The sequence below is a fragment of the Gymnogyps californianus genome, chromosome 2 (assembly GCF_018139145.2).
Source record: "Gymnogyps californianus isolate 813 chromosome 2, ASM1813914v2, whole genome shotgun sequence".
In the NCBI taxonomy this organism is placed as follows: Eukaryota; Metazoa; Chordata; class Aves; order Accipitriformes; family Cathartidae; genus Gymnogyps; species Gymnogyps californianus.
In genome coordinates, this window is record NC_059472.1 from 92,999,307 (window position 1) to 93,019,061 (window position 19,755).

At 48.7% G+C, this 19,755-nt stretch overlaps 1 protein-coding gene across 1 annotated transcript; it reads left to right on the top strand.

The window, feature by feature from the left end:
- Nucleotides 1-11,980: 11,980 nt before the first annotated feature.
- PSMG4 (proteasome assembly chaperone 4) lies at nucleotides 11,981-17,941 on the top strand. Its single transcript, XM_050892367.1, has 3 exons — nucleotides 11,981-12,163; nucleotides 12,320-12,395; nucleotides 17,679-17,941. Exons 1-3 carry the CDS (start codon nucleotides 11,981-11,983, stop codon nucleotides 17,798-17,800), a joined length of 381 nt encoding a protein of 126 aa, XP_050748324.1. The 3' UTR covers nucleotides 17,801-17,941.
- Nucleotides 17,942-19,755: the final 1,814 nt, after the last annotated feature.

Sequence of the window (19,755 nt, forward strand, 5' to 3'; positions counted from 1 at the left end):
GCACAAAAGGGAGTAGCTGATTTTACACATCCTCCATACCTATGTTAAGCTCATTCCTAACAGCTTGAGGCTTCAAAGGAAGCCATCTTAAAAATCCAATTCAAGGAAAACAGATTATTAACACCGGAGGAAAGAAACCCACCCCAACTGCTTTATCTTAAAATAAATTAATTCACATTTTGGAAGCGGGGGGGTGAGGGATTCAAGTATATCTTCTGTATGGAACTTGTTGAGACTGGAAGAAAAAAACCAACATGAAATGTTTATTTCTAAAATAAATAGCTGCGTTACTGAGGGATGAGGGAGGAAATCCAGGTCTAGCTTTTCTGCAGCCCCACACAAGACCCTTTAGAGGTGAACAACAGCCAGTCAGATCAGTTCAGTAGACTTCAGACAAGGTCCAGCTTAATTCGAAGGCAAGCATTTGAAACGGAGGGTTTCCCAAAGGTTCGGCGTAGCTTATCGCGAATTACTTGCAGGGAAACGAACTGTTCCGCCGTTAGCTGCCGGTGCCTCTCTCTCCCCTCTCTGTATTTGCCTCACATCGATGTGTCTGTCAGCGCAGCCCCTGCCCCAGCCCCGGGGCCGGCCCTGGCTGGATTCCTCCATCCCCAGTCTCCCCGGCAACCGCCCCCCCCCCCCCCCCCGGCAGAAACGAGCTGCACAAAAAAGAAAGGAACAAAAAAAGCCTGCAACGTTTTCACTCGTCGGGCTGATTTCCCAGGGTGTAAAAGCAGCGCGGCTAGGGGGGTGCAGAAATGGTGGCAGGGCGGGCAAAATGCCGGCTCGCAAGGTTGTTACGCAGCCGTCCTCGCCAGACGTAGGAGAGGAGGAATAACGTGACCTCAGTCAAGAGTTTGTTTAATGAAGCTCAGAGGATCAACCCCGTTTTATCCAATGTATCCTCTCCCCCCTTGCTTTCATGGTTCCCATCCTCCCAGCTACAAGGTTGGGTGTGATCACCGTCAGAGCTTCCATCTTAAGCTACTGAAGTGGTCACTGATGAAAGTCGCGACTCCCTTGCAGGATGCAGAAGGTTGCAAAAACCAGCTAACAAAAGCCCAAGGGAAGGACTCAGTCATTTTACTTTATAATAGGAAATATGTGCATTTGTGTGATGTACTGCAGTACAGTTTGTGGGTCATTAGAAGGTTTTTCCTAAAGAGAAACTTGCTCTTCCTTTCAGAAAACATGCACCCATACCATGGCTCAGCATCTAATTTCATGGGTCACGTCCTTGTCTGTGGCTCCTCTCAGAAGGACGTGAATGACTTAAAGACCTTGAAGTTATGCCCAAACCCCCAAGAGTGGCACCTAAACTTTCTGTATCTTGAGGGGCGGGATGCTGTAGTATATAAAAATGAGAAAGAAGTTTGGACTCTCGCAAGTTGAGGTCTTATGCTATAGACCAGGCTAGACCGTAGATGACCTGCATCTAGGGCGGCTCATTAGGTCATTTAGGGCAAACCAACAATTTGCTCCTCAGCGTGCATCATTGTAACTGAGAGGAGGGCCAGGCAGGGTCAGGCTGGGAGGACCCTGGGTGCATTTGGGAGGAATTCAGGGTGATGCCCAGGGAGAGGGAACACTTTCTGTCTATGCAAACAAAATTTTTGTTGGGGATCTCCATTTCTGTGTGTCTTCGTGGCGTTGTATACGGGTTGCTTGCAGGCTATGCCAGTGGCTGGACCCACCTGTGCCAGCTGGTGAGAAAGGACAAGAAGCAGAACAAGGGTGGTAGCAGCCATGGCTGTGTGCTACCTATGACCCTCCATAGCCTTGCCCCCAACAAAAGCCCTGGCTGTAACATGGCCCAGCTGCACAGCCTTGGCCCAGGCTCTTGAGAAAATTGCTAAGCTATGGGAAAGCCAGCGGCACAGCACCACGCCCGATAAGAAAAGGTACAAATGCAGGCAGAGATAGGATTATAGGAACACGATCATCAGTAGCTCAAGGACAGGGGAGAATCAACACCAGCACGGAAAGCCGTGAGATCCTAAAGGAAGAAAACGGGGAGGTGGCAGAAAACTGCAGCGCATCAACAGTGAGGATGTGTTCATGGGAGCAGCAAAGGCCAGCCCTCCTCCCTCTGCCCACACCTGCCGGGCCAGCACACCAGTGGCTGTCTCTGCCCGTTGGTGCAATGCTTAAACCCCAGAGTTCATCAAAGCCAAGCTGTCTTCAGGCCACAGTACGCAGGATCGATGGCAGCGTGCGCCCGATGAGACGTGCCCTGGGTGTCCCAGGACTGGGCAGCGAGGGGTGGCCCCACACCAACCCGGCTGCTGGGTGGGCTCTGGTCACCCAACAAGCCCCGGCGGGTGAGGCCCACGCTGTGGCCATGCTGTATCTGCAGCCCCCATGCCCACCCAGGCAGCACACCAGGGGAGCAGGGGCACCCCTCTGGTGCTGCCACGCTTGCCAGAGGGTCCCGGGGCTGGGGCTCCTGCCCCATAGTCCCCACTGGTGCTCTCCATCTTGGGGCATCCCTGGCCTCGGCAGGGGTGAAGCCAAGGGCTGCTGGTGCAGCTGTCTGAGGCTGCTACGCACCCTCCCCACAACCAGCTTCAACCAAATCATGGGATTGTTTTTTTCTCTTTTACTGCTGCTATAAGTTACTGTTTCTATCAAATAGTTAAAAATATGTGAATGTTTCAGTTTTGCTGAGAGCACCTGCCTGCTCACCAGTTACTCATTATTAGACAAGCTAAGGATTGCTCTCGCAAAACCAAAGCTGGAGCAAGGCTGTTGGCCAGAACCCCACTTGGCACTCTCGGAATGGAAACCCCCAGCCTCAGATTAAGGACTCTCACTGCGGCACCTTGTCAGCAAAAATTACAGCAGTAAGAAGTCCCAAAGGAGGCTCCAAGGGTCACACTGGCACCACGCGATACCTTTCATGTGCATAACACCATGTGTCGTGAACTTGGTCCCCCCTAACACATGCTGGATCTGTCACAGTGTTATTTCTTGTTTTATCTCATTCATACTAAGGCTTACAGGTATACCGTTATATAAGCAAATAATAATAATTCAAGCATCTAATAACGTCTCCAACTGTATTTAATAGATGAGAATATAAACCACAGAAGTGCAAAAGAGAGACGAAAAACAATTTCCCTAATTGGGAAATTATTGAACGACGAGAAGCAAAGAGCAGTTAGGAGGCGAAGGGCAGTTTTCCTGCGATTGGGTGAGAGTGCTGATGAGAAATTGATCCTCTCTCTAATAAATCTCCTTGCCTGGCCACCAAACATGGCAAGATGCTGTACGGATGCTGGGGTCCCTGAACCAATGACGGGAAGGCATTTTGATTCCTGTGTGCTCTGCTCTCCAAGCATAAATATTAATAAGGTTCCAGCTTCAGTGCTGGTGCTGATGCAGCTGTTTCTACATTCATGTGGAACAAATTCAGTAAATGCAAAAGAGCAAGGCATGAAAGAAAATACTCACTTGCTCGTCTGAGTTATTCTTGAAATCTGGTCTTGGTCCTTTCTTTCCTAAGTAGGATTTTTTTGTGTGCGTGATCGGGCTGAACTGAGATCGGGCAAATTTGCATCGTTTGAGGATCTGGTTGCAAATGACAGTGTCAGAGGGTAAAACCACTGTTGGACCCTCACTTGCAGCCGTCAGGTCAGAATCTGGAACCGCAGTGATACAGAAGCCACATGCCCAGCACACACTCCTTTTTTGCTTTGATCCTTCTTGGTTAAACATTATTTCTTGCCACCCCAAGGACTCATCCTTGAAACCCCGATAGCAACACGCTGCTCTGCATCGTTACCGAGTCGAGTTTCTACTGAATCCATTGCCTTGCTCGGCCAGCTAGGATTTGGTATGTTAAGGAAGCAGGAGTCTTTGTAACCGGATTGAACAAAGCACTTTTTTCAAGGTCTTCTGCCACCACCCTGCTCTCTCCTCCCTGCAGTAATATTGCGGCTGGCAGCGCTGCTCGCCGCAAGGAAGAAGTGCTTGTCAACTCGTTAACACTTTCTTTTTTCCTTTGCAAAAGGCACGGTTGTGCAAATGAATTGTAAAGATCTTATCAGGCAGCTGCTTTGGCTGCTCTCAGGTGCCTCTGATACGCATCTTTCAGAAGACTGGAAAGAAAATAAATATCGTTTTGAAGGCTGAAAAAAAAATATGGCCCCGGATCACTCATATGTATATTAAATCTCTGGCTTACTGGAAAATAAAATGACTGTTTGTAAAGATTTTTCTCTCTCCCCGGCATCAGTTGCCCTCCCGTGTTGGGCTGGAGGGGGATGATCTGGGTGCCAAGAGCTTGCAGCCGAGAAAAGCAGGATTTGGGGGAGCTGCACAGGGCTCTGGTGTGCTGTCAGAACAGCGGTACAACCTCTCTCCTGACGGCAGGATTTACAACAAAGGCTTTGATCATCTGGTTTATTAAAGCTGGAAGCGTCCCTGCCAAGCTAGAACCGGCAGCAGAGATGAAAACACTGTTTCCAGCCCTTCCTTCCCCTTGTACTTTAAGGAATCCCTGCCGCTGGGATTGCAGCGATGGGGAAAAGGTGGCAAAATTGGGGTGTGGTGACGCAGGGCTGCTGTGCCGGCGCTGACATTGTCACTCGGGGCTCGCAGGGTAGGTGGGTGGCAGGCACTTGCAGGGGAGCGCAGGGGCGGGAGTCAATCCGTGCCCGCGGAGCTGCAGGGGTTTTACAGGCTGAAGCCTCGTCTTCGCACGGGTGGGGATGCAGGTACGTGAGCAAGCCATCCAGCAGTAACTCAGGAGCCCAAACTGCAGCATTTTGGACAACTGCTGAGCGAAGTTCATCGTTAGAAGCTTTATCTTCAGCTTACAGGAGCTAGCAGGTGTTTTTTCAATTGATTTCTGTAGAGGCTGGCTCAGATCCTGAATCTATTAAAGAAAGGTATCACTCCCAAATGCCATGAATTCCTTTGTCCTTCTCTCTCCTCCTATTCTCCCATTTATGGTTCTCTACAAGATTTAGGGATAATTTTCACCTGATTTGTGTTTGCCTCATGAGAAACACATAACAAACGTCCCTTTATGGGACTTCAGGCATACACAAGCCTTTCAGTCCCGGGGAAGGCCACCATCCATCCCAGGACTCTGTAACAACAGCAGCAACAGCGCCTGGCACCAGCTTTTTCAAACACCAAGCAGAAAAGGGAGGTGATTTCTCATGCTTTCTGAGAGGCAGCAGGGAAGGATATTTTTCAGTTGCTGTTCAAGGGCGCGGCACGGACTTTTTGAAGATGCAGTTTCAGCCTGTTGGGATCCTACTTGACTTTGAAAACACAGTAAAGGAACTCCGATAACATTTTCCTAGGGTAGTATGTTCTGACTGCGTAACTATTCCGTCTGTTCTGTTGTCGTGCAAATAGGCAACACACCCATCTTTGGATACTAGTGCTAAGTATTATTTTAAATTTTTTTTACTCCAGAGATTGAGGACAGATCACTGAAGTGATGTTTGTGCAAGTTATATTCTGTGTAATCATCAATAACATCAGATACACTGATTAGGTGGCAGCAGTAGCTGTTTGACATACTTCTGCTAGGAAATCAAATGCATCCCCGATCTAAATCGTGCTGTTCAAGAACTGTGCTATGAACTTGGAGAGCCTGGCCCAAACAGCCATATCCTTAATGGATCAGACAACGTTGGGCTGCTCTCTAGTAATGTACAGGTACTAAGCTACTGTTTGGGATATTTACTCTTTCTGCTAAACCACTGTATTCAACAGAGCAGGAAGGAAAAGCCAAGAGAAAAGACTGGCTTGAGCTAAGCCACCTCTGAGCGAACACTTGAGGGCTGCTAAGGGACAATGCCAGGCCTGTTAGCTTCACTCCCTGTCCAGGGAGGAGGAAGCAAAATAATCAAGGCTGATTTTGTCCAGCTAGTTTTGCTTGCAAATGGAAAAATTAAAAGGCCATGGCATTACTTTAAAAAGTAATGAAAGAGAGTGGCTGTTTGGAGAACCAGACTGAGAGGCAGGCACTTGCTGGCATGCTTGAGAAAGGGAGAAGCTGTGTGCAGGCATGTCCGGTCAGACCTGCAGGCTAAGGGACTCTGTGACAGAGACTATTAAGTCCAAGGCCCAGTCTAAGGAGGAAAAGAAGATTCATGGGAATTCTGGCATCAGTAAAGGGAAAGTACCCAGAGGGATGGGGAAAAGACCAGAAGTGCAGCAAGTCCCATAACCATGACAATTGCAAACTATCTTTCAAAAAAAAAAAAAAAAAAGGCATTTTATTCCCCTCCCAAAGCAACCTGAATCTCGGTCAAACCTTTTTTTATGTGGCTGCCAGCACTGCATGTTGAATCAGTGATTTCCATGGCTAAGAACATAACTCTTTGCAACCTGAGCAGACGAGTCAGCCCTCGAGTCAGCAGCAGACAGGCACCCTCTCTGGTTCAAGCACACGACATACCCTGCGCATGTTATGTATGCCAGCCTTGCGTCCTGCTAGGTGATCCAAGAGGAGAAAAACAGCAGGATCCATCAGGTGTGTTGTATGTCATGTGGGATCTAGGCATTGAATTGAGCAATATAAGGGAAAACATTTTTCATTACTATCTCATTTTTTTCATTCCCTTCTCAGCCTTTCAAAAGCTCAGTTCCATTAGGCTTTCACGCCTGTTCCCTTCCCTGTCAGGTCACAGGTACGTAATAACCCATTGCACCTGCAGATCTCACTACAGCTGCTGGCTTTTATGCACCAGAATCTGTGTTTGTAAGCTGCTTCAGGATTCTCCACCGTGAAGCGGTCTATCTGCATATAAAATATGATTTCCAGTCGACTGCGTAAACCTCTTCTTGTCCCTGAGGGGAGCGATGAGTCACTCCGTGTTAGTGCCTCCTGTCCAGCAGCTATGAACCCACAAGTCTCAAATGCTCCGACAGATCTAAGACAAGTTCCTCCAATGACTCATATAACAATACAAGGAAAACGTCTCATTTGATAAGAGCAGAAATTTAGCCTGGGCTCACAAAGGTCCTTACGTGCCGTATGCTACACAGGCTTTCATTCAGCTGCAGGGAGATAGGCAAGGGTTATTGTACTCTTCCAGTCTGCAGAGGAGTGAAATAAAGCAGAGTAGAAGGGATTTGCACAAGGTCACCATGCCAGTCAGGCACAAAACCTAACAAACAGCCCTGATTTCTAGTCCAACACGCTGCGCAGTGGATCACAACAAGCTGCCTGTCAGAGAATCACCGTGCCACATGCATCTCGGGCCTCATCCCACCCGGGCAGGGAAATCCCAACAGCCGAGGTTACAAATCCCACAAAAAAAGAAAAGAGTACAGCTCAAGGGAAAAAGCCAGTATCTTAAGTCTTCTGGAAATCAGGAACTGGATTTCCTCTAAGCAATGCCTGCCTAGGTACCAATAGCTGTACTGAGGAGTTATTATAGCAGTTCTGCTAACACCATCATAGCAGCTATTGCAGATGTGGAATTGATTGTACATCCACATTTTGCATTTGCTTATGGGTGCTTTTTCAGACATGGGCTTTTGGGGGGGGGGGGGGCTGGCCTTGATACTGCTTTGGATCGTGAGATTCATAGTGTGAATTTGGTGCAGTCCCCTTGCAGATCTCTTAAACTGTGATTCTCGTACAAGTTCACCAGTCTGATTCCCCCATTTTCTGCAACTCTTTCAAAAGTTCCAGTCTGGATTCTCTTCCTGTCTCTTTTCTGGGACCATAAGTCGGGCTGATCAACACTTGACAAAGTATTTTGAGCCCTCAGGTTAAGAGAGTGCTGTGGCCGTGGTTAGATGTTTCCTATCACAGCTAAACAAACATCCCATCCCAGGATCCCAGGAATAGTTTTTGACCAGTTTGGTTCCCCAAACTGACTCATCATCATATCAGACGGGTGCTAGAAAGCGGACTGGGGCAGCCCCACCTAAAATTGGTTTAGATGGCCACAGCATCACAGCCATGGTGACTGTACAGTGTAAGCAGAGACATTTCTCCCTTTCTTGCTTGCCCGTGCTTGCCTGATGCTGCCCTCCACGATGCCAGCACAAGTATTTGAGCAGTGGCACAGCAAGCTAGAGGAGAGGACTGCGCCAGCTGAGAAAAACGATCCAATGATGGCAAAAAAAGAAAGTAATTTTTCAGCTCCTCAGGTGCCCCGATGGCACAGGGAGAGAAAAGGACCCCTTCAGCCACCAGTGCCACTGAGGGAAGTCTACATACAACGAATCTCCAAGTCGCAGCACAAAGCAGGCCCCTGAAAGTCTGGGGCTGCAGCACAGCTACTGTTGCAGCAGCCTGGTACCACGAAGCCTCACCGGAGCGGCTGGGAGGCTTCGTTTGGCTTTATCGAGCGGTCATTTACTCCTCTGCAAAAGGACAACAAATCAAGAAAACCAGCACGTCCTGAGGCATCAGCAGAGGGTTCACTGACACGCGCTAATGGTCAACTGCTTTCTCACGTGTCAAATCCACACTTTATTCATGCAGGAGCAAAAGCGCAGAATGCATTTTAGAGTCAAAAACCACTTGCTTCTCTCAGTGACATCCCAGTTCATGACTACGTGCTTTACATCTCTTAACTCCTCAGTTACCAGGAAGAAGATTTACTCCTGGCTTAAAACTGTACTGGGGGGAGAAGATGGGTGGTAAAAATCAGGGTTTAGGATCCAGTAACTCTCGTGGGCAACCTAACTTTTGGAGAAGAACAAGAAGCACAGGAATACATACCTTTAAACCACATCTACTGGGGCTTGAATCCCATCTGAGCAGCAATATATATACACATCCATACACACATGCAGTACTTTTGCTACGGTATCTCTGCTTTATCATTAGTTTGCTATCTGGTGTCTCACTGCAGCCGAAGCTCATTCTAGCCTCATACCTGACAAATAAGGCAGACTAATGGGCACTGCTTTCATGGCCACAGAAAAAAGATGAGTGCGTTAAAGGAAACACAAGAGGGTCCATAAGCTGCTGGAGCGCTTTCCCCTCTCATTTTGCAGGGGCTCTGATGGCCTTGCAGCGCTGTAATTAGGAAATTGGTTTCATACTTGATGGTCTGGTTTTGCACAGCTCCATTCACTCTTCACACCTGCCTTGCAAATAAAAATGCTTACCCAGCATTTTACTTGCTAGATGAAGGTTTTTCCTCTTCTAAGCTTAAACAGGGGTTTAGCATGATTTGCAGATGGCAGCTACATTTCACAGAAAAGCATTAAATACATAGAACTGCTTATGTGCAGAGGAACCCTGTGACTTACCTTCAGAGGTCTGCAGGGCTTAGGATTGCAAGGAAAGTTACAATCACTTTGGAGAAGACTCCTGACGAGAAGAGGAACAGATCAGGGCGTGATGAAATAGGGGCAGTTCCCCCCTAGGGAGAAGCAAGCCTATAGACAGCCTTGGAAGCAACACAAGAAACTTGTACTTGATGTGGAAAGACCAGGGAAGAAAACAGAATACTCTTGTTTTAATCCAGCAGATCACTTAAACATAGGTTTAGCACACAAGGAGGCCCAAACGTCTGCTTGGTGGGAAGAGACACGCCGGGCTGGAACTTTGTTAGAGCAGATCCTCCACTGGGACTCTGCTGCAGAAGCCAACTCTGTCCCGGCGTAGCAGAGAAACTGGCTCTGAACACTTCAAGGATTTGCCTACGTGAATAAATCTGTCTGCGAAGCTGTGCACCTCTTACCTTTCACCCTAACCTCCTTTGGAGTCGATGGAAATCAGTCAGGAAGGGATGCTTCTCACTCAAAAGAGAGATCTAAAGCAGCTCAGATGAACTGTGACCTAAAATTGCCTGCTTCTCTCCCCTGATCAAGCGAGCCTGGGGCAAATCTCCTCCGTCACCTGCAGGTGTGTAATCACAGGCATCTCAGCACCACCTGCGTGGCTCCCAGCAGATATTTTATCCGGTGCCTAGATTTTTATTCCTGCAATGCTCCCACCCTGTGATAGTTGTTGCTGGTTTAGCTGGCGGCCTTAGCCCCCACCTGCTGAAGTGCAGAGCGAACCCGCGGCTGCAACAAGCAGAGAGACGAACGCGGCGCAGAGGGAAGCGTTCGGTGCACGCAGCCGGCATTCGCTCCCTTCCAAAGGCGGCTTTTGTCACCTATATGCCTGCCTGATCTCCGCAGGCTAAGTGTCAGTTTGCAACAGGCTGTTGGGACAGGGAGAGGCCGATTTTCAAGCCTCAAGCCTCTGCACATACTTACCTTGCGGGAGGCCAAGCCAGGCGGAGGCAAAGGGTTAGGACCGGCTACGGAGCCGGGGCACGGGGGAGAGCTGGGGACCAGCGCAAGCCTGACGCCGCCTCGGCGTCATACATCCCATAATGCTTTGTGAAAGCAGCAAGTGACAAATGTAGGACAGAGGAGGTGGCCTGTGAACCAACCCCCCCCAGCTGATCCTGTGCCATGGGATGTCGGGTATGGCAGCTGAGCTGGGCTTAGCTGCCTCCCGGGATTTAGCGTCGATGCGGCAGCACGGGCAGAAATTAGCAGGGCTGAGGATTTTGTCTTTTGGCAGATGCCAGAAGAACCAGAGCGGCTTAGGGAAGAAAAGTGATGAATTGTTCCTTTTTTCTTCCCCATTTCTTCAATGTGAAAATGAAGTTTTAGAATTTGGAAATGGAAATTTTGATTTCTAAAAGTAGGTATGAAATTGGAGGCAGAGGAAATACTGATTAAAAAGCCAATCTGTATCATTAACTTGCTTGTTCTTTACGCAGAGATGATCACTCAGCCCGTGGTGTGAAGATACATGTTTCCAATTGTAAAGGGCCCACGGCCATCGGTGTGCAGCCTATATTCTTATCAGCAACAGATGGAACAGTTAAGGAAAATCCTTTTCAGTAATGACCAGCTTAGCTGTGCTCTGGTGAAAGTGTGGCGGGCACAAAATTCATACCCAAAGTAGGGCCTTTAATTATTCACGGTCCCATATTCTCCGGAGCTCCGCCAACCCGCCTCGCTTGTTTTGTAGATCACCCGTAACCCTGAAAACCTCCAGAGCTGAATGAAGCCAAGGTCGCCGCGACCTTCCTCCTCCCCTTCTCTCCGGGGGGTTTCCGAGGCTGCACAGCATCACGCCAGCCCCTTCCCTTTAGTCTGAAACCCCGGGGCTCCTCCCGGGTGCCTCACTGGAGCCGCCTGAACCCCGGTTTACCGGCCGTGCCTCCGCACGCAGTGGCTCACCTGCCATCTAGTGGGGTTTCCCCATCCCTGCGCCTGCCTCCGCGTTCATCTCGGCCCCCTCGGCCCCCTGCGGAGGGCGCCGCGAGTGTACGCGGGGAGGGGGCACGGAGCGGGGAGACGGGGCGAGTGTGAGCCCCGGGGAAGCCGTGCACGGAGGGAGCGCGCACCGACCGGGCTGTGTGCCTGTGCAGGGAGGGGGTGCGCACCGGGTGCTGCGTGTGTGCCCCGGGGGAGGGGGTGTGCGTGCACAGGGGGTGCGCACCGGGAGGAGGCTGTGTCCTTGGGGGGGGGTGGTACACGGAGGGGGTGTGCACCGACCGGGGGGAGTGTACACTTCGAGGGGCGGGGGGCACGGAGCGGGTGCGCACCCCGGGGGGGGGCGCTGTGCAGGACGGAGGGGTGCGTGTGCGTGCTGGTGGGGTCTGTGCACGGAGGAGGTGTGCACCGGGGGCTGCGCGTGTGCCCCGGGGAGGGGCCGTGCACGGAGGGGGGGGTGGGGGTGGGGGTGCGTGCACCGATCCGTGTGTGTGCGTGCATTCAGCGGGGGAGGGGGGAGAGCCGTGCGCGTACACCCGGAGGCCTACGCACTGGGGAACCGTGCACCCACTCGGGTGCCGGCGGGCGCGCCCGGGGCGGGCGGCTGCGCAGGGGCCGGTGCCGGGGGCGGCACCGCCGGCAGCGCCTGTGGCGGGGCGGGCGCGGCGGAGCGCCGCCTCCCCGGGCAGCGGGGCGGGCCGGGGCGGGCCGCCCCGCCCGCTCGGGCCTTGCTTGCCGAGGCCTGGCCGCGCCGGGAGAAGGGCCGATGGAGGCGGCGGGCGGCGGGGGAGCGGCGGCGGCGGGCGGCATCGCCCTGCACGACTTCAGCGGGCGGCTGGGCGAGCAGCGGGTGCACTTCCACGCCATGCGGCTGCGGGACTCGCTCTTCCTCTGGGTGGGCGCCGCGCCCGCCCTCGCCAGCCTGGCCGTCGCCATGTGCAGCCCCCGCGTGAGTGTCCCCGCCGCCTCTCCCGGGCGGCCGGGGCCCTGCGGCCGGCGGGAGCCCTGCGGCGCGGCTGGCGGGGCCCCGGCCGGCTCTGCCCCGCGTCTCCCGCCCCGCGCTGCCGGGGACTCAGCCCTGCCCTCTGCTGTGCTCCGCTTGCAGGACAGCATCCCGGTGGCCGCCTCGCTCCTGGGGGATCCCTCCGACACCGCCTCCGCCTGCCTGGCCCAGCGCTTGGGTAAGTGCGGGCGCAGCGGCGGCGGGCTGCCGCCCCGGGGGCCGGAGCCGGGGCGGCGGGGGCGGGCGGAGCCGGGCTGGGAGTTTGCCTTCCGCGGGGGCGGTGGGGACGCGCGGGTCGGGCCCGGGCGGAGCCGTTTCTGGCGGCCTTGGAGCCACCACCCCCGGTCGGAGCGGGGGCAGAGGGATGCGGTGCTTGCTGCCCCCGGCCGAGCAGCGGCCGGTGTCCTCCGGGCTGCTGTCCGCGGGCCGGCCGGCAGACCCTCCTGGCGGTGCAGGTCACGGTGGTTTCCGTTACGAGTCACTCTTTTTCAGCTGTGTGCAAGCCTGACCTAACCTCAGCTGGCGGCGTCTCTGCCTCAAGGCACGCTGAGCGTTATCGAAAGCGCATTATTTAATATCCCGACCCTGGCTTTGGGTGCGAGGCAGGGGAAGCACACGCTCGTACCTATCGAGTGGGCTTTTCAGTGACCTCCTCTCTATAAAGCTGTAATACTTCTGTGCTGTGGGGTGGCCGTCACGCGAGGCACGTGTGTTTTGCCTGAAAATGAAGCCACACCTCATCACATCTCGCACCTTTTAGCCCCCAAATTCTGAGAAGTTCTGGCCTGGAAAGTCCTGGATCATCTCACAGATGCCAGTGTTTGATCTGACTGTCCCTGCAGCATGTAACGGGCACCTCTTGGGATGTCTCCATTTTCACCACGTGTAAGAGCATCCTGCTATAGCTGGTGCAATGCCGACGTAACCAGATTTCTGAATCTGAATGCTAACTTTCAGACTCCTGTATCTCTTAAAAAAATACTTGGCCTAATGCATCCTAGCACTCTCACATTTCTGACAGCTGCATCATGCTGGTTACTCATTATCACCTACCAGTAACTGATGCAGCTCCAACTGGTGAACTGCTGAAGTACTTGTTACTGGGTTTTAAATGCAAGATGCTGCACTGCTCAGTTTCATCTTACTTCTGTTGTTTCAGTTGGAAAGGCCACATAATTCTTCTTAGCGATCTGTGTGCTGATCTTCGTTATGGACAATATGTCCTGAGTTTGTATTGTCAGGCAGTTTCACAAGTCTACATCTACTTCTCTATGGTCACTAATGCATATATAAAAAAGGGTTGCTCACAAGGCTGATCTTTGAAAAACAGTACTAGCATCATTTCTTCTTCCTGATAACTTATCTTTTAATAATCACTGTTGTAGTCTCCCCTGGTGGCAGCTCTTTCTCTACGTACTGGGTTCAATCATTTCCACTTTAAGCAATAATTCTATGGGGTACTGTATAACATGATTTCCTTATGTGTGATTAGTGTATTATCCTTAAGAAGTCTGTTAGTAAAAATGTAGTCAGAGAGGGTTTACTTTGGATAAAGTGTAACAGTTTATTTCACTTTCTGTTTGGTCTCCTCATTACTCATTTCTTCTGAATCTTGCTCTAAGCTGCTGTGTAGCATTGGAGTCCAGCTAACAGCTCTAAGTTGTCTCGGTGATTCCCACCCTCTCGTGTCTTTTTTTTAGTACATGTGTGTACTATCTTCACTCTTAAAAGATTTATTACAGACTTTGTACCTAGAGTTGGTAATAACTTGCCATTTCTTATATTAGTTCTTTCAGTGTTCTAGACAGAGGCTGACTGGGTCACCTGATTTTTCTCCCAGTAAGTGGTCTCAGTTCTGCTGCCTTTTTTTTTTTTTTTTAAGGTCCTTTTCTTATTTACATTGCTAATTTCACATACTTTGTTACTGAGAACTGATAGTGTTGCTTGGTATTGGGATATCGGATACTCTTTATCCTCAGAGCACAATGTACCTTCCTATTTTCTTTCTGTTTGTGTGCCTTAAGTGTCTTTCATTATTTCATCTTAAGCTTTCTGTGCCAGCTGTGGCCCAGCTAGGCTTTTGGTCAGTGTTCCTCTGTATCTGTGCCATCTAACCTCTGGGTTGCAGATTTCCTTGTTAGTCAGCCCCTTTTATATTCTTTATAGATACTATTCTTACTCATGCTAAACCTGCTTAAGGTATACTGTATTGAGGAAGGCCTGTAGACCTTTTTCACCTTTGGTTGGAAGGAGAATGTCAATAATACACTTCTGGCTTTGAATTGTTACATGCTTCCTCTTCACCTGAGCATAACTGACTTTTGAGAAAAGAAATACATCTTCTTTCTGAAATCCTACACCTTAGGCTTGCTTTTGTCAGTCCAGTAATTTAAGTCTGCTCATGGTCACTTAGTCCAAAATTGTTTATTCTCCTGAAACCAGCGGATCTGCAAGATCATCATTAAGCATCTCTGTATCTTCTTTGTTTCACAAAGTGCTTGGTAAGGAAATCTGTGTTCTGACTTGACTAGAAATACCAAGCTTTGCTGTTACTCGTAAGTTTTCCTCTGGGAAATTAAATCCTTGTTATTCCCACAAATTCTGTAATAACAGAGATGGTATTCACAGCCAAGTCTGACTTGTAGCTGTACTTCCAAGGTAACCTTTTTAACCATCCTGCCATGTGGTAATCTTCAGGCAGGCGGTATCTTCGCCCCCCATCCTGTCACCATTTTTTCCATGCTTTTTCCATTCTGGTCTTCACAGGCACTAACTTAAGTAGCATACGATGCCATTTGAACATAAGTATTTTTATTTCTTATACTTCCCAGTCACATTCCATCACCTGCCTTTTGTTCCTGCAATGTCAGGTTCCTTGCCCTGGAGCAGGAGTTTCAGTGCTGCATGCATCAGTGTACACATCCTCCCATTGTTTTCTTTATAGCCTGGTAGGGGTCCTAGCCAGAACAGCTGCGTTTGGTGTACTGGCTCTATCTTCTCCCTTATTTCAGGGTTGTTTTTTTTTTCTTTTCCATTGCCGAAGACACATTTGTCATGTTCCTACTCCTCTTTCTACCTATTTCTGTCTGTATCTGTTTGTATTAGGTGCAGGGACTGTTTCCCACCACCCTGCCTGATTGCTCTGGCACGCAATGTTCACTAGTCAAGAAACGCAAATCCTAAAAGATTGTTCCCTGTAGGCTAGTGGATTCCGATTCTTGAGAAGGTCTTGTCCATTAGCACCTCCCTTACCTGCATATCCTGAAATCACAGCGCTTTCGGCCGCAGTGACTGCTGAATAGTGCCACGTCTTCATCTTCCCTCTGTGGGGACTGGCAGACTCTCGGTGAAGATCACCTCAACCTCTTCTTTGGGTCTTTCCCAGATGGGCACAGTTCCCCTCCGCCACCTCTTTTCCAACACAAATGGTCTGCAAACTTATGCCTAACACTTGTCCTGTCTGTTCTCCTGCTCCCACCGGGCTCCTCTGCGAGCCTAGATTTGGGCCTTGGCCCTGTCCACGAGGTCGTAGGAGCAGGTCTGTGCTGCCATAGTGCCTCTCGGCATTCAGCATGTCCTGGATGATGGGCTGCTGAGGGAGCTTTTCCCCCTGCTTTGAGGGGCTGGTGCAGCAGGGGCGCGTAGCCAGGCTGCATGGGAAGCAGCCCTGCTGGAGGGTTTTTAGGTAAGCCCCGTCTTTCGCGGTTTTCTGCTTTACTCCGAAGTTGCAGATGGTCTTCCATGGAGGCATAAGATCTTCCCTCTTTTGCCCTTCCCACAAGAGTCCACGTGTCCAAATGAATCCGCAGGGAAGCGGGGACAGAAAAGGTCCCACTGCCCCTTAGAGCCAGGGCACAGCGCCAGGAGCAGAGCTCCTCGGCGCAGGCAGCCCCGCAGGATTCACAGTGTTCCCGGGAACTGGCACAGCATCCCAGAGACTCAATCGGATCTTACGCAAACATAATTAAGAAGTTGAGTTCTGACACTGCAGTGCACGGTATAGCTTCGTTAGCTAGGATAATGGTATTAATTAGTTCAGAATTAGTGTTGCATTCATTTAGGGCATGGTGATGAAGCACTAGTGCTTACAAAACATGCTGCTTTATACCACAAAATCTGGTGCCAAGTGCTAATTTTTGCAATCAGAGCAACATGCTGCATTATAGCAGCATTTTGTAGTGCCAAGTCTTAAAAGGCAAATGAGTCCTTGCATTTCAGAAGCAGCTCTGCTTACTGAGCCAGGAAGCTGGTAACCTGTTAGAATGGAAAATAATAATAAATTGATTTGTGTAATGAAAATGCCTCAAAGGAGTTGTTTAACTATATTTTATATGTATATATACATTTTCTGTAGTTAACTTTCCCATTTAGAAAGGATTGAGATATTAGGAATTCTGGTGTCTTTATTTTCAATTTTTAAAATTCAGATGATATTTTCAAATATTCAGCAGAACAGTCTGATTTGTCCATGGGATAGTCAGCTCCCAGCTCATTCCCTGCCAAGAATATCTTGTGACCCAAATACTACTTTTTGTCTTCTATTTTACACAACTCAATTTAAATTTAGTGCCTATTTTTCTTCTATGGTGCTTATATTCTTCACAAAGTTTAGCTTTAGCAATGTATAAAGAGAGTTACAAATTTGCTATATTACTATGGTAAAATCTAAGTAGGATTCAATTTTTCTTATAAAACACTGGTTGGTGTTATCTATTCTGCTCTGATAGTTAAGTCTTCCTGCCCCAGTGGACATTTTTTTGGTCACTGTTAATTAGCTCTGTCATGGAAGGCAGCTCTTAATTTTATAGCACCTCTCTCTAGGTATTTGTCATTATAGTAGCCTGGGCTTCATCATGTTCAACCCAGGCTTTCCAGCCTCTTGGAGTGTTCATGGACACCATATAAATGAAGGTTAAAGGAAACAAAATTATTGACAGCAGGCTTAGACAGGACTGGTGCACACTTTTTAGGGGCCTTTTTAGGGGTTCATAATAAAACAGAACTTTGTTAATTGGGGCCTCATCACTTTCTTGTGCGCTTTCCCTCTGCAAGTGTTTTTCACAGCATAGACTTACCAACTCATAAACTAGATTTCAGTGCTAAGGGTCCAGTATGGTCTGTGGTTTCACTTAAACTGTACTATATTTAAGAAGCATCCAAAACCCACTAAAAGCACTGCGAGGCTTTCCAGGGACTAACAGCTTTTTGCATCAGGCCAAAAACTAGTTGATAGTCACCAGGCTTGTATTGCCCATTTCAATGAGGTCCCTAGTTTTGCCGAACGTGCCAACGCTCAGGTATTTGTTCTGCTATTCCTTTATAACTGGGTCCAGCACAGCAGGAGTGGAGAACGTTGTCGTAGAACTCTGCATGACACGGCTCTGTAAAAGGCTTGCTTGAATACCATCATCACTTTTATACGAGAGCAAACTATGGCTGACTACTCTGTTTTGTGTTTTAGCCAGCAAGACTAAAAAACAGATATTTGTCAGCTACAATCTTCAAAACACAGACAGCAATTTCACCTTGCTCATAGAAAACAGGATCAAAGAAGAAATGATGGCTTTTCCAGAGAAGTTCTGACTTTTCATCATTGTAAAATAACCTGAAGTTTTTGTTTTAGAAAAACTGATTGCAATTTTCACACTGACATTAAGTTAGTATATTTGTTTTGTATTGTTTTGATTGAATTTGCAGTTGTTATTAAATATAGATGGACCTAAATACAGTTGGACCTGGAATTTATTTTTTTCAAATTTACTACCCTGTTAAGTAGGGGATAGATGAGTAGAAAATATTCTGCAATGTATGAACATCATTGTAAAAGTGCGTGCAGTGGCCTCCATTCAGTACTGGGATCTGCTGGAAAATCAGTTCCAAATTCTAGCTGTACAATTAATCTACTGTGTACTAGTATTGAACATAGTATAGCAGCTTTTAGTGTTCAAACAAAAAACCCCCATATTTTTGTATTGTAAAGCTATAACATAAAATGAGTGTGATTTTGCTCCTTTTAGCTCCTGTTGGTTGTAGTACGTGTGCTAAATGCTGGATTTTCTTCCATCTCTTGGGCACTGAGAACACTAGAAGGGTTTCACAAAGGGTTATCTGTACATTCCTGAGGGCTATGTAGAAGGAAAAAGCACAGCTTGAATTTTGGAGCAATAGATAAATCTGTCTGGCTGCTAAAAGAGCATCATGTGTGTAAATTGAGCATACTCGTTAGAAAAATCAGAGCAGTCACTACCACCATCACCACTGCGAAGCATCCTGCTGCTACATCTCTGGACTTGCTTTTAGGTAGGATGGATATCCTTTCAAAGGCAGATCCATGGGCTATTTTGTTCAATGAGAAGGGCAGCTAAAAGTTAACTATACCAAAACCCCCAAACCAGCCGTAGAGCCAATGGCGCAGTGACCATTTGCAGCTGTCGATACGTGCTGTGCTGGGGCACACCACCTATTATTCACAGCAATTTGGAGGAACACTGAGTATAGCAACCTGATGAGTGAGTCCAAGTTATTTCTCTTTCATTACAAGTTGAGCCCTGACTCGGACATAAGCTTCTGCTGCAAACAAAAACTACTAGTGCTGCTGCTAGACAACTGTCCTAACAACCTGCTGAAAACTGATGAACTTACCTTGCTGTGGGGCCATAGTCAATAGTTAAAAACCGTAACCGAGAGGTTGCTGATGTAGAAGGGGTTTGCAACCCCTGATGAGTCTCTTGTCCGAAGGGGTTTGAACGCCCAGTGGCTTCGACGTTGCAGATTTGACGTGGGCGCAGAGGGCCCTTCCTTACCTGGTGGGAACAGCTGCCGGTCCTTGGCCTCTGTTCAAGATCAGAATAGCAAAAAGCAACTGTTGGAGGGTATTTTCTTTTTAATTTACACCACCCAGGAAACAGAGTCAACTATTCTTCTGTGATTGACTATAAAGGATAATTAGTTGCAAATCAATGTGCTGATTTAATTAGCCTGATTTACAATCAGCTCATTCTGTTTGTAGAGGAGGGTAGGACTGTTTGCTGAGGTGTCACTGACATTAGCTGCTGCCGGGCTGTTTCAGAAGTCACTGTGAGGGAGCCAGACCAAGGAGAGCAAACTGATGAGACAATGTCATTTTATTCTGTACATTTACATACAAAGTTCTTTTCAGTAGGTACAACAGATGTAACATCATGCAGACATTTAGCTTGTAAGACTGTTTTCAGTACTTGATTTAAGCTTGTGCTATGAGGAAGCACCATCAGACTATTCATGATCAAAACATACAGTAACACAATTCTTTAAAACTTCATCAGAAACTGAAATGGGGAGGGAGGTCTCACCCACTAGACATAACACACTGTACTCCTTTCCCAAAACATTTTACACAATACATTTAAAATGAGGGTTGTCATTTTATTTTCTTAAAAAAAAAAAAAGGAAAAAAAAAAAGAGTTACAGCAGGGGAGATCATCCCCCCACTTAATAGTGTTGTCTTATGTGCCAGCTACAGGCGCAACTTGACTTGACATTCACAGAGTTCAGTTAAT

Coding starts and splice junctions, on each gene's coding strand:
- PSMG4 (XM_050892367.1), top strand. CDS start 11,981: ATGGAGGCGGCGGGCGGCGGGGGAGCGGCGGCGGCGGGCGGCATCGCC. Junction 12,164..12,319: donor TCGCCATGTGCAGCCCCCGC/GTGAGTGTCCCC, acceptor CTCCGCTTGCAG/GACAGCATCCCGGTGGCCGC. Junction 12,396..17,678: donor CTGCCTGGCCCAGCGCTTGG/GTAAGTGCGGGC, acceptor TTTGTGTTTTAG/CCAGCAAGACTAAAAAACAG.